The sequence below is a fragment of the Thermobia domestica genome, chromosome 12 (assembly GCF_964235325.1).
Source record: "Thermobia domestica chromosome 12, izTheDome1.hap1.1, whole genome shotgun sequence".
In the NCBI taxonomy this organism is placed as follows: Eukaryota; Metazoa; Arthropoda; class Insecta; order Zygentoma; family Lepismatidae; genus Thermobia; species Thermobia domestica.
This window is the reverse complement of record NC_137465.1, coordinates 99,887,413-99,904,761: the sequence shown is the minus strand read 5'-3', so window position 1 is coordinate 99,904,761 and position 17,349 is coordinate 99,887,413. Positions and strand designations below refer to the sequence as shown.

Genomic DNA, 17,349 nt, shown 5'->3' with positions numbered 1-17,349 from the left:
CTCACGATTTCTGTCATTTTTGCTTCTTTTGTTTATACCTATTGTTGAAAAAAAGAACTTACAGTGGTTTAAACCAGCCAAGCCTACTGTTGTACCAGTGCTAGATGTATACTTTTTACAAACCATGTTTATTTTTAATTGTGAAACTTGTATTAATATTATTTTATTAACTTTTATAAAACTAAAGTTCAGAAGTATTAGCACTTTAACTTAGCTTTAAGTGAAAATTTTTAGAGTATGAGGTAATAAATATTGCCAGCAGATTACAAGTCTGTATGATGTGTTTTAGACCCATTACTTTACTCTTCATATTTATTCCCACAAGTAAGACAAAAAACATTGCATACTTGTGTTTTTCAGCTAGGTACAGTGTATTCAACAAGGTTGAGCTCCAGTGTTAGTTTTGATTTTTTTTAAACAAAGACCCGTTTATCATCTCAAATTCATATTTTGCCAAAGCTTTACAACAATACTATCTGTTCATGGAATTAATTTCAAAATTTTAAAATATGTACTTTTTGAAAATTTTTGAAGTAAAATTTTGATTTTGAAGTAAAATTTTGTAAAAGCAATTCTGTATTAGGCTATATGATGTTGTACACCACAAGAAAGAGCATGAAAAATGCTGTAAAATGGCACCTCAGCCTCAATTAGGAGAGCTGCAATTCCAATTTCAAAATTCATTGAACATGCAATTTTGGTGATTTTTTCAAACTTTACATAGCCCTATCTTCAATATTGGTTGATATATAAAGTTTAAATTTGGTATTTTTCGTAGTCTATATAGAGGGCATCCATGTACCAAATTTCATTAAAATCTGAGATGGTAAGGTAAATTTTGTTTTAAAATTGTGTTGATTTGACCTGGAACGACTCTACTACAAAAGTGACTGGTGTACTAGCGAAACTCTTCAGCCATCCGTGAAAAACGTGCAGTGTGAACTACTTGTAGATCCCAAAGTAATTTTACTTCTCCCGCTACATATTAAGGTAAGTCTTTTGAAATGTTCTCTTAAGAATATAAGACACAAGGGGGAAGCATATAAGAACGTTAGAGGAAGATTCTCTCGATGAAGTAATGCCAAAGTTGAGGAGGACGTCTTCATAGGCTCACAGATTCGACAGCTCTTTAGAGATCATCAATTTGATGAAATACTAAAATGTGATGAGAAAGCTACGTGGGAAATTTTTAACTGTTTGTTCACAGTCCTGCGGCAGACGCCGATCAACAAATTACAAAGAAGTTGTGATTTAAATTGTTGTCCTCCTACGAAAAACCTGGTTGCAATATGCCCTTCCGATTGAGATTGTAGAGCAGTAAGTAATGATTATAGGAAGCGTTTTCATCAAGATGTTGCAGCAATGGAGAAAAGTTAAGTAAGAAAGCGAGTCCTACTATGTTGATCGACTGCTGTTGGATTATTGCTAGGAATGCTTCAGATTTAATCCATAAAAGGCAAGCTAATCGAAAACACTCAAACTAAACCCAACAGGAATCTATCATGTACATTGAAAAGTATGCATTGTTACATTGCGAAGTAACATTGTGTCATTTTGTTTACATTTAAAAGTAGTTGCCGATCTGAATTTTAAATTTATTGTACTTTTCTTCCTGTCAAACTTTCGGGTTTTATTTGTATCACATGTGAGTCTTTATTTTACCATACCGGTATAATGTAATGGTCATCATACTTGTATATAGAAGAAGAGGTATTTACACATATGTATTTTTGTAAATTTTAAGAGACTACTGAATTTGTCTTTACTTTATTGTTAATGTTTATTTTGAACATTATTGTTTAATTTTCTGTACTGGAACACTTCACAGATTTATTCTACTAGCACCATTAGACGATGTTACGTGATATTGATTTTCTCATTTTAATATTAATGTATAAGGTTATAGAAATCTGTAGATTAGTATATTCTTTAAATTTTATTCAACTTGGCACATTAAGGTTAAATAAATGTCAAGAATCTTAAGCATAGCTACTTACAAGACTTACTTTCAGTGTAGCCTCAACTTTCTCATTCTAAGTTGCCCAGTGAACAAGTATGGAAGGTAGAAATGAAATTTTTGGGAAAGCAATCTTCTCATGTTCTCGGTTTCACGGCTTTAAAGATTGAGAAATTAATTTCAAACTTACATGATTTTAAGTACAATAAAAAATATCTGTAGTTGTTGTATGCAGCATGTGTTTCTCTACTTAATAATAACGAATTTCTCACTGGTATCTTCCCCCACTACCAGTAATACATAAATGAATAAATTTCATACCTTCCCCATAAAGATCTCTTCGACATCGACATGCTTTCGTATTCAGTCATAGGTAAGATTAACCTGACATTAGCATCATGTACTATAGGTATTTTGGAAATGAAATTAAGTCTTTCAGTTTAACGCCCCACAATTATGCCCTTTAGGCTAAAGGAGATGATTAAGGCAAGTGAATGATAATGGAAGAATTGGTAAAATGAGATGTGGGAGGAAACAGGAGTACCCCAAGAAAACCCACGAACACGATGTTGTCCATCACAAACTTACTTGAATGGAGACCAAACTGGGGACCTCACGCACCCGATTGTAAGCACTCTACCACTGAGCCACTGTGTCCCCTGTAGTGTATTTTGGATGGTACATTGGATATTTGTATATTTTATATGTTTATATATATTGGCATATAGCTGCTGAAGTGTACTTTCCGTCATTAAGAGTACAAACTTAAAAAAAAAAAAAGTAAAAAATATAAGCAGAGTAATGAAATAATCTAGTATTTGTGTCCAGTTATCATCGTCAGAAATAGTTGAAACCGGTGTTAAGAAATGTGAAAATATGTACATTCTCCTTTACAGTCGAACAAAGTAGACACGAAAAACTTGAACACTTCCGTATTCTTATTATTTTTGTTCAAGTCTGTAGTGTAATTGTTGCGTGATAGCTTATATATAAGTGAAAAAGGTTTTGTATACTTTCTTTATGATACCGAATTATTTATGTTTGTTTTGTGTTCCAGGGCTGTCAGAAAGCATGATGTATGTACCTGATAGTCATTTAATACAAGAGGGAGATGAGTCCCGCAGTAATAGTCCGTTGTTGGAAAAGGAACCTCCTAATTCGGTACAGGCTTCTCATGTTGTAATAACTACTACTAAGGTAATTATTTTGATGCATGTGTGTAATAGTTTGGCAACTTCTTCTATTATTTACTACGTCTAATGATTAATGTACTAATAACTTTACTGTTTCAGTACTCGCTGGCTACCTTCCTCAGGAGATCTAGGTAACTCTTCTCTCTTCCTAAAATTTCATTTTCCACTATTGGTGTGTACGGTAATAACTTTTTTTTTTTATCATTTTTACGGTGCATATGGAATAATGAAAAATTAAATTTTGTGAAGTGACAAGGATTAGTTACATGCCGGTTCCCAGATGTACTGAAGAAGGTACTAGGAAGTACTAAAACAGTACATTTAAGAGTATATCACTGTAAATACGAGTTTAAGTTTACACGTTATTAATACTAAGATAATTTTTCGTAGGAATTCTTTTAGGAAAATGTTTGTTTTCCATACATGCATTCATTGACTCTTGTATTTATTTAGTGAATATAGACTTATTTAATATTGAGAAGCCTGCATTCCGTCAGTTAATTATTTTTAAGTGTAGATATAATATCTTATTACTAGGTCTCGAATTTCAATTACACGTCATATTTCCGTCCTGGCAACTTTTTGCTTATCTAATTAAACAAATACGTTTCTGGCTTTTGTGAACTCAACAATACTTTTTTTAGGTCATATAAATGTATATTTGAACCATATTTTAGCTTTAGGTCATATTTGGACTCGAAGTAATATAAAAAGCATATTTTTAATTACATTTTAGACGAGTTATTGCTCAGAAAAATATTTATCATTATTGGCAACGAAAGGCGGTTATTCAGCTTTTATCTTATAAGTTCAGCGGTGTGTTGTGGTCTATGCTTCAGAGCTTAAAGATATTTATTGAGAGGAAAATTACTGTAAACTTCTTAAGAAATCGCTATTGTTAGAAATTTATTTATTAAAAATTTAAATCAGTTAAGAATTTATTTTTGTCTGTCATTCTGCCATATTTCGCCACATTTAGGGCATAAAGGCATGACCGAAACTTTTAGGTCATGAAATCACACTTCGATATCAGCTTTGAAAACGGATGTAGTTAAGAATTTCAAAGGTATTAGCATCAAAAATTACAACGTGAACGAAAACCCAGTAACAGATTTACCGTTCTTAAGTCTCCATGAAAATTTGTGCACTTATATAAAATAGAACCATGATTATCCGAGTCATGACTAACCGAGTTCCGAGTTCACCGTGGTGGTTCTACGGCTCGCGTTTTAAATGGTGCGAGTTTTAATGTGCGAGCAGAGGCTTGGTGATGCGGGAATAGGTATAAATTAACGAAAATAAGAAAGTAAGTACAAAAGAAATCGAGAGGATTCGAATGTCCGACGCTGGAGTCACTAACATAAAACTCTTAACACACATGGCTATTGAGCCAATTTCACTCCGGCGGGAGCTCATGTGTTTCGGATTCCACGTTAATCAGTAGGTCAACGTTTCATATAGCCTCGCTGCTGAATGGGACGTTAAACTCAAAATCAGCTCAACTCATGCCCTTTCACGTCCCTGTACGTAGGAATAGAATAGCTCTATAACCATGTGTACTGCTGTCAACGGTCATCTTCGATACTTTAGGACTGTTTTATTATGTAAGTTTGAAAAATAGTATGTTGTGAGTTTTTTTTTTTTTTTAAACTTCTTATTTATTTTTATGCAGTTTTCAACTTACACTAGAGCAGTGGTTCTCAGCCTAATTCCTATATAACACCCATTTTATCACATCCTCTTGCCAGCAACCCCCTTATAATTTTCTGGTTTGTAATAAGCTTCTGTGTAATAAGTATCCACCATATACCTATTGCGGAGATATCACGATATCCATCTATTTCTGTAATAGTAGAATCCATATCTTGTATATAGTTGATACAGTAACTTCCCTAAAAACGAATGGATTAAAACCAAATTTGGTCAGTTCATTCATATTAGAAATATCAAATCCGATCCGTCATACTTTGTACTGTTTAAAAATGGAGTCCGTTTGAAAATTTTAAAACTTCATAACTCTCTTAATTTTGGGTCATATGAAAAAAAAAAAAAAAAGTGATTTTTAATTTTGTTTAAAAAACTTGGATGGTTGTTAAAATAGTTAAAGAGTATTTTAAATGACTTGGTAATGTGGGTCACGAAGATTGAACCAGACATTGCGCACTAGTGAAACCACACCATGGTCAGGTATTTCATTAGCTTTCAATTTTAGTTGTATTTCAATATGCAGGTTTTGTTGCATTTGTATTTTTCTGGTATGTTTCATTTAAATTGACTTTTAAACAACTCTAAATTTGTTGAAAATGTTTAGTAGACCCATTTTTTGTTGTTAACAGTATGTATAAAAATAAAAGTAGGCCTATCAGAACAAAATTCAAAATAATATTTAAAAATATTTTCCGGTATGAGATTCTAATTATATCTCTCTCTTCCGCTTATCTTCGCGACCCCATGAAACCCTCTCACGACACCCAGGTTGAGAAACCCTGCACTAGAGTGATAGAGCTTGTTGTATAGCAGTTAATGTAGGTCTATTTAATTATACTGTATCTTATCCCTTTATTACTGTACATACAGTATTGTCCTTTATTTTGCAGAAAGTGAGTGTCTCGCTTATGCGATGTTACTCAGGTTCCACATTAGCTCGGATAATAGAGACTACTGTATGTAGTATACATTGAAGGAATTTAATTTGTGAGTTCCCATTAGTCTAGCTGCTTCTAGAGTTGTCTGTAATCATACAGTAATGGCCTATCCGAGGGAGGAAGTCTAACGAAGTGCCTTTTAATTCTAGGATTTTAAATACCATAGGTTCCTTTGAATATAAATTAAAAGTAAATAAATTTGAAACTTCAGTGTAAATTTAAAATAGTAGAACGAGAATTACAATAAATATTCGTAATACACAACGCAACGCAACGTAAAATGTGCGGCTATATAAGTATTTATATGTTACTAGCATTTAAAATTCTTGTAACTGTTTTACGCTCGATCTGTCGTTTCATCAACTTCGAAACTTCGGGAATAGTTCAAAGGTTAAATTCTCTGGGATACGGTTAAATTTAAGATCAAAAATTTTAACCAACGCAAAAAGCTGAAAATATGTACGTATCTTCGTGAGGTGTTGTATACGTTCATTTTGCGATAATCATACTTGAGTTTAGTTTGAATTTAGGGAAGATACTGGAAATTTTGCAGACTGTTTCCTGTCTTTAGTTTTATGCTGCCCAGAAATAGGTTCAAACAGGCCACTGAAGAGTATAAAGATAATAACTTCATCATGTAATAATAACGACTCTCAATGACATATAAGTAAATTATAAAACTTTCTTAGATGTTTTCCTTCCAAGTGTATATATATATATATATATATATATATATATATATATATATATATACAATCTCTGAATTATTATATATGCACATAACGTTTTCGAATATTTCATTAATTACTGCGACAGCAGACTTATAAAATTATAGATTGTTAAGAAAACCCTGTATTTCAGAAAAACCGAGTAGCAACATCAATAACCATTAAATAGAATTTTAAAGTCGAATATTGCACATTTTTGTTTGAAATATCAATAATTGAAATGTAATTTATATGTGAACATAAGTAATATTTTTTTCTTCCTCTTTGTCTATGGTTATTACATATTTTGTGTAGCACTTATCGCGTAAATTGTGTTTAGTTAAGCATTAATTGTGAACAAACATGAAAATAGAATATTTATTTAGGGAAATAACTTGACGCATATGTATATAATTTCTTAAATATAATCATTCTCTGCGTCTAAGTTGCACTATAATTGTACTATACTATTTCGACAAATACGGTCTCTTTCTTCGCTAGCTTAGGTTAACTCACATGCGACACTTGCCTTTTCTCAGAATGTAATCTTTTACTAATTGCGTGTACTCAGTTGCAAAATGGCAAGATTAAAATTCTTCACAGTTGCAAATTCCTTATTCTGTAACGATTCCTCCTCCTCACGATTTTTTCCTCCCTTGCTACTGTAAACACTTTGCATTGGACCTTGTATAACAACAAATGTATGTGAAGCTAGATGCCGTGATGGCTCAGTGACGGAGGACTCATCTTGGTGCGTTGAGTCCTTGGTTCGATCCCTGCTCTCGCCAAGTGAGCTTTCTGGTGGACAAACACTATATTCGTCATTTTTTTCGGGGCTTCCGATGTCCTTCACTCTTCATTCCACTATTTTGTTAATTTCATCTTTAGCATCGCATAAATTTGGATCGTTAAGCTTTAAAAAAGATTAATAATAATTTAAAATAAAATAAATAAACGGAACTAGTTGTGTGAAATTCTGCTATTGAGAAAAGTTGTAAGACTGCGGATTGCTGTTAAGTTGGTACGAATGAAATATCAGCCTTGGTGGCTCATTTTCAAAGGAAAGGGAAAAAGAACTACAATATCTGGTTAGTTAAAATAGTTACCGTTTGTAACCACGTAAACACAGAGTTTTGCCATCACGTAGCCTGCGACTGGATTCCGTGGCGGAGGAAGTCGATAGTCTTCGATGCAAAAAAAGTCCTCAACCTCACGTTGCATCACTCGATCATCAGAGAAAATATTCACTCCCAAGAAGTTGAATCGAGGATCAAGATGCTGTAAGAGATAGTAGCCACTGGAAGAAACATCATTATAATAGGTGAATGAGGAAGAGTTTAATACTACAACTCATGGTGAACCTGCACTATAGTTTGTGGGACATATGGGAGACCAGTATCCAATGAGGACACCATTTTTGTTGACCATTGATGGATGCTTGCGAACACGTTTGCGGTTTATTTCATGGGAGTTCAGCACTATAACGATTTGCATTGACTGTTTCACCTCTCCAGAGAAAGACATGGTGGATTCAATCCACCATATACCATCATACGAGTAACATAATTTTTTGTGGGTGGAGAATGATTCAGGAAAGAGTCCTGGAAATTGATCACTAACCAGCCATTCTCATAACCGATTACGATTGTCATAAAAAGTTCAGTTTTCACCTTAAGTGACAATCTGATGCAAGAAACGTACCCGCTAATTCCTTACACTTAGAGAACTGCACATCTTCAGACGGCGATTCCAGTTCAGCTGTGCTAACTCCTAATTTTTAACTTTTTCGATTACACGAAGGCATCAAACGACAGTGTGGTGTATGCTTAATTCGTCTGTAATGACACGAACGTTTCTCCGAGATTCCCACGTCAAAGCGTGACAAACCTCTATTCCTGCAATGCTTGTGTGGGGTCAGACGTCAAAGCACCAACCGAATATAATCGTTAACTTATAATTTTACACACTTTTTGACTTACCACAGAATTACTTTAAATTTTAGTTAAGCAATTGCTATAAGTGAGGTAATACTGCTATAAGAAACTGAGTTAATAATACTTTTAATAATAATTAATGATTATTAACTGGTTTTATATATAACTAACAGACTAAACAATCGAGAATTCGTTTGAACACGTGAATATTAACGAAATAATGCCTTTCGTTTTGAAAAAAATGCTAATAGAATTGATAGAATTATTTCACAATATTTAAGTTTATTTTCTTTCTTCTTCTTCTTCTTCTTCTTCTTCTTCTTCTTCTTCTTATTATTATTATTATTATTATTATTATTATTATTATTATTATTATTATTATTATTATTATTATTATTATTATTATTATTACAACTTGTAAAATTTGAGATAAAGTATTAACGTATTCATTTTCGTTTACGTGCTTGTATATTAATATATATAATAAATAACACAATATGTTTACCTAATTACGTCTTCTTTCTGTGCGTTAACCCGAATTTTCGGTAACTTTTAGCTGTCACCTTTTGCAAGGGACGAAAATTCGACGAAAAACAAGATTCTACTTAATTTCATTTTTTTTTTTTTTTTAAACCTTAATGATGTGTTTCCATAGTTCCTGCTCCACTATTCTGTTGTTAGTATTTTCCTTTAAACTACAATGTTACCGTCAGTTGATGTTTCCTTTAATGTTTAATGCAAATAATGAAAACGAGCTGAAAATTACTATTATCTCGAGCATAAAACTCCTGCTACTTTTTCGTATCCATGTTGCAATGACCGCAACTCGTATGTGTAGTGGTAAACAGTTAGAACTCATATCTAGTATAGCTGTACTATTTTCGATGGGCACAATTCCTAATTTGTGGTACATGAGTAATCAAAACTGAGTACATTTTTTGGAGAAGGTGCTAAAAAAATATATAGTGTGTGTCTAACATTTGACATGTCTTTTTAATATATGTTAATAATTGCATATGTACATTCTGGAAATAAGGTGTGTACCCAAGAACTTCCATTAGATGATGGAATAGAAGTAATACATGCTGCACCCGCTGCTGGTCACCTTAGTTCTGCTTCAATTTACCCGGCATGCTTCGCTCCATACATAATAGTGACGGCTAACTCAGATAGTACAGTAAGGTAAGTTTCAAATGTAGTTATAACTTTCTTCAACAATTAAAAAAATAGCTGTTATCTTGGATAGCTGTTAAACAATATGGTCAAAGAACATATTTTTAATGTACCGGTGTATTTCAGATGAATGCATTTTGTAGTTTCTTCGTAGGACAACTGTTACTATTACTTTTTATTCGTAAGAAGTAGGAATCAGCATGTTACTATAAAGCCATAACGTTTTAAATTTGCTTTTAATTAGATCATTATTGTGTAGACAGGGTTGTTTCAAGTGATCTTTCCGATTAGAAACGCTCATAAGTCACTTTTAGTGACTCACATATATACATAAAAGTGATATAAATGGAAGTAAGGAACGCAAGAAGCTTGGTCTTACAACATCAAAATCGTTTTTCACAGTATAGGTATAAAAGCTCCCTTTGTCACTCCACACACAGCAAGTCTGTAGTCGTATTCTTGTTATCTTGTAGCATATCACGATAGACTGATGCAATTGGAGTGATGCATTACACACGTACGTGTACCTCATATATGGATCGTGGCAATGGTATCTATAGATTATTAATGATGCAAATTAAAGTCTTAGACCACGTTTCCACTTTACATGAATCTTGTAGCTGTCATAAAAAAGACCTTGCTACCCCATCTTTCTATCTACTGTTTAGATTTTACAACTTCTTGTAAGCAAGAAAGGTATCACCACTCATGCAGCACTGCAGTCTAGTGGACAAACAATTAACCTCCTCATTAAAAACGTGTATTTTGGCGCACTCCCTCTCCCTGTCCAAAAGAATCCGTTGTTTCGGAAGCGGCGAAACTGTTTTTTTTTCCTTTATGTCAGTGAGAGGGCGATAGCAGGTAGCAAGCAAGACATCCCAGAAAGTTGGACACTGTTCGACTCCTTGCAAGATGGAAAAAATGTTTTATGACCCTTTCAGGACTATGTCTACACGGTGAATATGGTAGGTTTTTTTTTTTTTTTTATGACAGCTACAAGTTCTAACGTGGCAACCCATCTTTAGGTTAGGGCATTATGTTGGGAACGCGAAAGCAAGTAAAGAGGTTCATTATTGGCATGACAAGCACCACCGATTTACGTGTTTGGTAGTCACTTATTGAGCTTATATCTGACTTGGAACGAAAATATATCATCTGTTGAAAGATAAACCTGGTATATCCTGTTCTAACTACGGTAGAAGTAACGTATAACATGTTCAGGTATAAAATATCCATAATTGTTTCGTATTCAAAATGGAAGGGTTTATATAATTTCTCATGAGTTATGTCATGAAACGCGCACACTGTGGGTTCTTAGGCATGCTGCTTTCCTTCTCTGTGATTCTAACATTACGTATTGCGTTACTCTACCCTAAAGGCAGAAATGGCTTCATCCTCAGCAGTAATAATTTCCTTAGATCATCGAGTTCTACTGTCATTTTGCATACTAAAGAATTCTGATCAGTAGGGATAAAATTGCACAATATCCACATAGTCAGTTGTGCAAAAGGTCCTATTTACTGGTTCTAATGATAGATTTCTGTGGACTTTAATGTAAGTGTGAAAGTTACACAGACAAGCTTTATTGTTTCAAAGCTTATTGGTGAACAGTTGGACGGCTTTCAGTACAGATGCAATCTCTTTTCTTAAAATTGCATTACGAAGTGCGTTCTCAGTTGGTGAATCTTCACCGAAATTTCTTCGCAAATTATATTCAACATTAATAACAGAATGATTGACGTGAGAATTGAGGACTGTGTGACTATGCGTCAACTGAAAACGATCTGATTTTTTTTTTTTTTTCATTGAAATAACTTCATCTATTTTTGAGTGTCATTAAAATTGAGTTATGAGTGTTCCTGATGGAGAGGGAATTAGCATTAGAGCTGTAGTCTTATTTGTTAAAAAGCTTTAAACCTTAATAAAACAAAATCAAAGTGAACTTCAAATACATAAGGATATTTTATTATTTTGATAAATCGAAGAAATGTTTTACAAGGAGGTATTGCAATATATTTCACAGTGTTTTCTTGCTTATTTTCGTAAAGTTATTACGGAATATGTAGATTATTTCATTGATAAAAATCTTTTATATCAGCTTTATGTATTATTGGTCATTTTTTTTTAATATCTTGATTATCGCGGAACTCCTGAAGAGATTTTGATATCGAGTCGAATAAAATTCTGTTGATATGAATTCTTAGTTCGATGAAACTTTCGTATCGCCTTATACGGAACCAAAGAAGTGTTTCTTTTTTTCTTCTTTCCTCTAAATAATGATGATCATAAATATTACTTATGTAGTATGATAATTAAAGAAAAGTAAATATGTTGTGTTCTCTTCGAGTGTAAATGTCTTTATATTTGATCTACTGTACTATATTATTACTTCTGTTGGTTGAGTGTATTACTGAATAATCGAGTCAATACGTATATAAAGACATTGTATGAAGAATGTGATATACCTGATTCTATTTATATGTTGTCTGGTAGAGTTAAAGGGTCTGAGACATTAGACTAACGAACACATGACGTGTCAGTCTCGAATTTTAATCTCAGCTAGAGCTAGGTGTGTTTGTAATAAATTCCATTTTTCGTCATCTTGAACTTACTGAGGTAATTGTCGTTCGTATAATTTATGTAATTAATGAGTAGTAGTACTCGTGCTAATGTATTACATAATTAATTGACATTTCAGTAATTGTTTTCTTCACAGAGGGTTTTAATAGTCGTAAAAGCTTTATTGGTCTCGTTCCGTTGGAGAATTCAACATATTAATGGAAGATATTGAAAAGATGTTTACTTTATTTTTAAGTCTCGCCTTTCTATAGTGCAACGGAGCTGAACTCCAAAAATGCAGAAATTTTGATTTGAATAAAGAAATAAAATAAGAATTCAGAAATCCGGTGGTAATTTTAGAAAATGATACATCAAAGAACATGCCAGATGAAGTGTGAACTACAATGTGTGTTTTGTTTTGTCAGGCTACTCCTTCAAATAGATACTTTTGTTCAAACGTTCCCGGTGCGTCGGTGGGGATGGGTGAGGACACATTTGCTGCGGAAACCTCTGCATCCCATCATGTACTACCCACCCATGGATCATTAACATGTTACGACAACGTGAGCTGCAGTTCTGCGCACGGTCATCTAACCTCTTGCAGCCCTACTATAAGGTCACGTTAAAAGTTACTTATGAAACAGTATACATTCGCTAGCGGCGACGTTCTGGCGTTGCATACATAGACTATGATCCATACACAGCTACACTCGTGTCAGTGTGAAGAGAAGGACTATGAAATTTCACATGTAGGGTATAAGCTACAGCAACTTTCTAACATGGCAGCATGGATTCTACTAACTAGAATGAGCCTGACGTTTTGTGGGTTGCTAGTATATTGTGACCTTCAAACTAAGATCAGCATGATTTCTACATACACATTGTGTAGCGTGAACTCGCCTCTTTAGCGTGGAAAATTTGGGTTCGATTTCCAGCGGGAGCTCATGTGGTTCAGTTCTCACGTTGAGCTGTATGTCCACGCCTCATGTAGAAATATATATAAAAATCTGTAGCGCGATTGTCGTTCGATGCATACGAGTTGTGTTCTTAAATGCGTTTCAATTAGTATGTTCTGCACTTGCTCCAAATGTAGCAGACCGAGTTGCATTACTTGAACTTTAGCCGTATTAAGTCTCATATCATTTTGAGGTTTTTGTTAATGTGTTGCTAAGTGAATACTTGAATGTCTCTATACAGGTACTAGTACTTCTTTCTTTTCCTGTATTTCGTGTTTCTTTGTGGGATCTGGTTAAGGGATACTACTCATAAACATATAAATTTAGCGTCAATGAACCAGGTTTTAATTACAGGAGATCGAAAGAAACGGTTGTTAACCCATATAAGAAAATTCTCATTTCACACGTCTGTGAGATGACATTATCTGAAAATTATTCAGATCTTTAGACGAAATGTTTATGTTCTATCATTAAATTATCCATATTTTATCGTTCTGCATAGTGCATGTTATGCATAGCGAAGGTTAAAATATCTGTAGACTTTATAAGAGAGAACTTTGTATGAGGACACTCGTGTTTCAAATATGTAGATCTATGGACGATACGTTATGGTCACTTTTTTCCTAACGTGTTTATAACTTTATTTTTATTAACTATTTTTTTCTTATTATTTATTTTGCGGAACAGTTTTTACTATGAATGTTGAATTAAAGCTTTAATAAAACGAGTCGTGAAGACTTTATTATGTTATGATCAACAATTAGAAGTTGATAATTTATATTTTATTGCAACAATGAAAGAAAGAACTATTATAATGGTATTCAGTGGAAAGTAAGAAACAAAGAATTAACATAAGTTTTTCATAGAATTACATTTCCTAATTATCTCATGCTTTTGTTACACAGACTTTTTTTCTTTATTCCACTTACTTCAGCTTTTATTATGCAGCGAGGACAGGTAATAATTGAGAATGAGAAAATTTTTTTTCGTATACACTCATGTATATTTTTTCTGTTGTGGATAGCTAAGAGGATGTTTCAATTGTAGTAAGTATTGATGTTTTAAGCAATACAACATACGAGTTGCTTTCAGAAACTTCCATCCGTTTCTTATTTTGTATAAAGTGCTTTCGTTTCATTTTTTGTCTATAGCATGTATTTGCTATTAGAAGTTGACTGGTATTGACATAAAATAGAAAGGAGAGTAGGGTTATATGTAGGAGAATGCGAATACATAACACATATCCATCATAAAATATTTTGCCTATTTTTGTAGATACATATAAACTTGCATAGCGTGTTGGTATGAACTGTTTTAAGATTTTCTTATTGTAAAAGTACTTGGACAGTGTTCCTCTCTTCGTTAAAACGAAGCATAAATAATGTTGAAATAAATAATATATGTAAATTATTGTCATAATAAAAGTAACATAATTGTGTAAGATAATATCAATGGAAAAATGTAGTTTTTCTTTCAGATTTACATTGCATATATTTTTGGGAGTAAGCGTTGTTTCCTGCTGTAACTAATATAACCCGTAGCACTGCTTTTTAATGACGAATGTTGCCGCAACTGATAAATTACTTTTATTTAATCAATAATTTCATAGTCTCGTATGGACAGATTTTAAGGCTTCTGTACAGCAATCATTGTCAAAGTCAAAGTTCTTTGGGCCCATAATCGAAAAAATGTATAGTGTCAGTAACATCACAATATAATAGTAACTGAGGAAGAAGTGTCTGCGAATAAAGTAATTTTTCTTGCCGTGCCACACTTGCAACACAATCCGAATGGCAACCTTAAAAGCAGAACGCATATTAGGTTCTTCAAATAAAATATTTGTAGAAAAATGTATTCTGTATTTTACTTTTTGATGGTTTTTCATTGTGTTGTGTATGTTCCTTTGTTTTAAAGTAATAATGTTTGTTTTCCTGCAAGTTTGATTTAAGGCTACCAAAGAAACTCAAATAACAAGATATATAACTTCCAGGCAGGATGAAATTGTGGTTACGTATCTCAAACAATACAAATGGTTAGGTGGATTGCATAATTTAAACTTGCAGGCAAACAAATGAATGCTAATTTGAAAATCAATCAAGATCTCCATCTCTTAGCTTGAATCTACCACCAAATACTGTACGTTATATAGTATCTTACAGCTGTAGAACTTGTTACAGGAAAGCAAAGTAGGTAGTTGAATAATTATAAAAAGTTTTTTTTTTCTCAGTAAATCTGACATAATGTGCGCCGAGAAATATATATATATATATATTTTTCACTTAACTGTGCAACGACTTTCTATTCTTTAGTATGATTAATGTATTTGAAAGAGAAAAGGACAAATATTGATCACCGTCTTTCTGTTCTTTTCATTTCGAGATACTGTTGTAAAATCCTTTACTTCAGTTATTTCAAATTTCTGATGTCGAAAAACGAACCATTATCGTGTGCTTGTTCACGCAGCTATTTCACAAGTTGAGCCATTAAACACTAGATGTCAACTTGTGAATATTTCAGATGAGGTTAGCTTTCCTGCATGGTTGTACAGTAGTAAAAAGAAAATCTTAGTAATCGTTAGTAATTGTTTGTATTTTTCCTTATTATAGCAGAAATAGCAAAGTAATTAATCCATATTGAATTAAATATGAATCTAAAGCTGATATTTAAGCATTCTTTTTGTGCTAAAATAAGGTATCGGAAAACATTTTACTGATAGTTTCGAACTGCATATTTTGCATAATTCTGAAGAAGTGAAGTTTATAGTTTGTCGTGCAGTAAGAGAATCACTCATTTCACATTCAGTACGATGAAATTCTATATGTATTTTAATATCACATCTACTCTATTGAGTAAGGAGTACTTTCTGTTGAACAATCTTTAACTGATCCTCAACATTGTTGAGGTAGTAAGCACTAGTATTATCTTGACAATTGAATAGAGAGAAGTAGCACAATAATAAGGAACTGGCGTTTTAACGTACAGAAGATTTTGTGTTGTAAAAAAATGTTTTTAAAAAATTACTACAGGCCACTTCAGTTTAGGAAATGCAGGTTTCCGAGAAATTTAGAAACTACTCTTTGCATCCGAATGTAGTGTATTCTGTTACATTAGAAGTAACGTAAGTTTTACGTACATTGATAACCTGGAAAATATAAAACAAAAATACAAATTAGATGGAGGTGAATTATTACATTTGTCCGTTTGAAGTTAAGTGGGAGGTTAAGTGGTTATATCACTTGCGAAATATTTGTGCAAATTGAAGCACAAAGTTAATTTTGGAGAAGCCCCAATACATCCTGTAAAGAAAAATGTTCATCAGTATGCAGTGTTAGCAAATGTAAAACGTAATTTTTTTATTTAAATCCCTACTACACAAATATGACTCAGTCATGTTTATAATTGTGTATGGAGCAGGATCACGAGTGATTCGAGGCTAGACAAACCTGGATAAGATTGTTCTAGGAGTTCAATATTTTACTGATAAAGATTTTCAGGTTTTGGAAGGGTTCCGATGGATAAAAATATGAAGGGCCGAAGAATGGAAGCCTCTAACTTCATACAATGGACCCTCCAGCAACCAGTAGAACAAGAGACTAAGTAGTGAATTCGTACTTTTACCGTTCTTTCAGCGTTTATTTTTTGTTTATTTATTTTTGTCGTAGTTTCGGTTTTAGGACTATACACTTAACAGTAAGTATATAAATGTACTAGAATTTAACCCTTACCCATTGGTCTAGCTGCTAGTACGTGGTCCTTTGGTGTACGTCTTTCCGCGTTTTATTCCCGGTTGCAGAGCATAAAGATTTGAACGCATTATGGCAGTTCGGATTCCACCTTAACTTGCAGGTCCACACCTTGTATAGTTTTGGTGTTAAGCTTCAACAAACAGACAAAATTAGCAAAATAAATTAGAATTCGGTTTATAAAGAGAATTAAAAATTCTTAGCATTACAGTTTTTTTGTACTATAATTAAAGATTACTGAACCATAAATCGGTTCGATGGCAAATGTGTGCGTTATATAATAATAATAACTTTAATAATACCTGTTGAGTTGTTCAGGAAACTCTGATTAGTCACCTTCTATTAGTAGTTTTCTACTCATAATATATATTTTAACTCTTAGAGGGGTACTAATCCGTTTGGGCAGTTCCTTACAAAATTTTCCTGGACTGTCCCCCACAGAAAAGCACTTACTCAATACTTTTGACCATCAATACCCTTCT

At 33.1% G+C, this 17,349-nt stretch overlaps 1 protein-coding gene across 3 annotated transcripts in view; it reads left to right on the top strand.

The window, feature by feature from the left end:
* Positions 1–17,349, top strand: part of Rbcn-3A (rabconnectin-3 alpha) — a 354,959-nt gene that overhangs the window by 118,345 nt on the left and 219,265 nt on the right. For all 3 annotated transcript variants that reach the window (XM_081733859.1, XM_081733860.1, XM_081733858.1), the window contains exons 17-18: positions 3,015–3,154; positions 9,473–9,618. In XM_081733859.1, the coding sequence (XP_081589985.1) occupies positions 3,015–3,154; positions 9,473–9,618 (286 nt within the window). The remainder of the gene's footprint in view (positions 1–3,014; positions 3,155–9,472; positions 9,619–17,349) is intronic.